General features: G+C 61.3%; 1 protein-coding gene across 1 annotated transcript in view; it reads right to left on the reverse strand.

Annotated features, from left to right (window-relative positions):
• Positions 1 to 2,625, reverse strand: part of VSIG10L (V-set and immunoglobulin domain containing 10 like) — a 6,068-nt gene that overhangs the window by 1,470 nt on the left and 1,973 nt on the right. The window contains 4 exon segments of the mRNA XM_004694046.1: positions 714 to 1,010; positions 1,273 to 1,551; positions 1,954 to 2,208; positions 2,544 to 2,624. Of these exon segments, the coding sequence (XP_004694103.1) occupies positions 714 to 1,010; positions 1,273 to 1,551; positions 1,954 to 2,208; positions 2,544 to 2,624 (912 nt within the window).

Genomic DNA, 2,625 nt, shown 5'->3' on the forward strand with positions numbered 1-2,625 from the left:
GCAGAGGTAGGAGACAGCCCGTGACCAAGGACGCCGCTGCGAGTGAAGGGCATGGGATGGGGGAGGGACAGTGTGAAGGCCCACAGGCGCCGAGCGACGGCCTCATGGGAATTCATGGGCAGGCTTTAAGGAGGCAGCAGTGACATGAACCCATACTCCCGACTTTGGCTTCACCTGGAAGATAGATTCGAGGAGGGCGGAGGGAACAGAAAAGATCAGATAAATGGCTCTTGCGTCCAGGCAAGAGAGGATGGTGGGTGACCAAGTGTGGAGAGGAGAGGGGAAGCAGCGGCTGGACCCAGAAAGCACTGGGGAAAGGAAATGGATGAGGACCTGCCACTGTCTCCGGTGTGGCGGCGACTTGACATGTGGGTGGAGCCACTTGCCAGGTTGGGGGAGAATGGAGAGTCAGTGGGGGTGCAGTTGGGGAGACATCAATCAGTCCCTTTTGGATGTGTGAAGTATGAGATCCAGATTGGACATTCAGAGGGAAGATGCCAGGTCAGCAGGTGGCTATTCAAGCCTGGAGTTCAGAGATGAGGGCTTGTCTGAGTGTTGACACTCAAGCAAGAACAGGGGACAAGATCACTGTCAGGAGACATTCCATGGTGTTTTGTCCTGCTGTCCCCAGGAAACTGAGGCAGGGGAAGGCAGACCCAACAAAACAGATGGAAGGAGGCAGCCCAGCACAGGCGCCCACCACCTCAACTCACCAGCCTGGTAGATGCGACTTTGGGATGGGGTCCCTGGCCGTCTCCCCAAGGTGGGTACGATCCGCAAGGCCCAGCTCCCTGGGTTCTGAAGAGGAAGGGGCACCACAGCTGATCGTTCCTGAGGCCCCAGGATGAGCAGAGAGACCCAGTCCTTATCAGGACTGGTTCTGCTCAGGTCTGCGCCCTGTCGCCGAGCCTGGATCTCAAAACCGCTGATTAGGGCTCCACGCTCCACATCCCAGGTCAGCACCGCTGCATCCCGGGCTCTCTGCAGCCTCCATGAGGAGATGGAGGGTCCTGGGGGTTCAGGAAGGGAGGTAGACTCGTGGGTCTAATGGGGAGAGGAAAGGGACTGTGGGCCTGGCTTACTAAGTCTTAGGGGACTTCTGGGCCCTTGGGAGAAAGTGCCTAGGACCTGGACTGCTGGACTGTGGGAGGAGTTTGGGGGCCTGAACTTCTGGGTCTGAGGCAGGAGGGGGACTGGGGTTCCAAACTGCTGATTTAGGGGTAGACCATTGGAGAGCCTGGGCTCCTGGATCTTGGGGAGGATGGGGCTCACCAATGAGGGTGATATGGTCTCCACCAGCACCCAGTGCCCCACTGCACAACACGGAGTAATTTCCAAGGTCCCAGTCCAGAGAGAAGTTGCCAATAAGGAGCCGCCGTCCATCTGGGCTGAGCTGCAGGCGACTCCCACCTCCTGGGGCCAGGGGGCGCCTTTCCCGTGCCCAGGATGCTCTGGAAGGGGGGGGACAGCCAGAGGCCTCCAGGACCACCTGGGCCTCCCCTGACCTTGTCTCCTCCACCACCGGAAGCAGCAGCACCTCCCGGGGGGCTTCTGTAGGTGGAAGAGACCCAGGGAAGAAAATCAGTTCCTTACCCAGGAGTCAGGAAAGAACCCTCCCCTTTGTGGGTTGAATAGCGTTGAAGCCCAGCCAGATAGAACTTGCCCTCTCTCACTCACTCAGTTTCCCTAAACAAGGACTTGAGTAGACAGTACCGGTGAGGTCCTGGACTGGGAAATGTTATTCTCAACCACTAGCTTTTCTGCACAAGTGGGGCGATGTCAGCCCTCTTCTTGGCAAGAGTTTATCTCCCTGCCTCCGCTTGATTCATTCATTCTTCCGTATAGTTAAAGTAAAAGGCATCCCCTTTCCTAGGATTAGGAGATCCCCTTTTTCGGGTCCTATCTAGAAGAGCTAAGAAACCCCTCCACTGCAAAAAAGTCCATTGCTCTCACCGGGGGTGACGGTGCAGCTGCGGGTGGTCACCAAGTGGCGGGCAAGGCAGGTGACCTGGGTGCCGCTGAGCCGGGGGTGGATGGGGACAGCTGCCAGGAGCACGGACGGCACCGGCCCCGCGCGGATGCCTTTGGGGAGACCCTGGAACTGCAGGGAGGCGGCGGGGACCCCACCCGGCCACGAACAGCGGAAGCGGAGGCTGCGGTCCCCGGGACCTCCCTCCACTGAGCACTGTGGGGAACCGGGGGGCAGATCTGTAGAGGGAGAGACCAGGGGGTTAGTCTCTCCCCATTCTCCTCGAGCCCCGCCCCCCTCCGCGTTTCATGCCATCCCGCCTTCGCCTGACCCCGCCCCTTTGATGTGGCTCCGCCTCCCGGTCCGTCGCTGGCCCCGCCCCGTGGCGCCTCCGCCCCTTTGGAGTCTCCCAAACCCGCCCCAGGTGGCCCCGCCCCTTGCGGGGCGTCCCCTACCCTTGCTGGCTCCATCCCCAGGTGGCCCCGCCTTTCCCGGAAGCGTCCCTCACTGGCCCCGCCCCGGGGGCGTTCCTCATTGGCCCCGCCCGGCAGGGGTCCCGCCCCTCCGCGCTCACCTGCCACGGTGAGGTTGAGCAGTGAGCGGCGGCGGCGGCCTGTGCGCGGGTTCGCGGCGAGACAGGCGTAGGCGCCGGCGTG

The sequence above is a fragment of the Condylura cristata genome, unplaced genomic scaffold (genome assembly GCF_000260355.1).
Source record: "Condylura cristata isolate star-nosed mole 26May11 unplaced genomic scaffold, ConCri1.0 scaffold00041, whole genome shotgun sequence".
Lineage (NCBI taxonomy): Eukaryota > Metazoa > Chordata > Mammalia > Eulipotyphla > Talpidae > Condylura > Condylura cristata.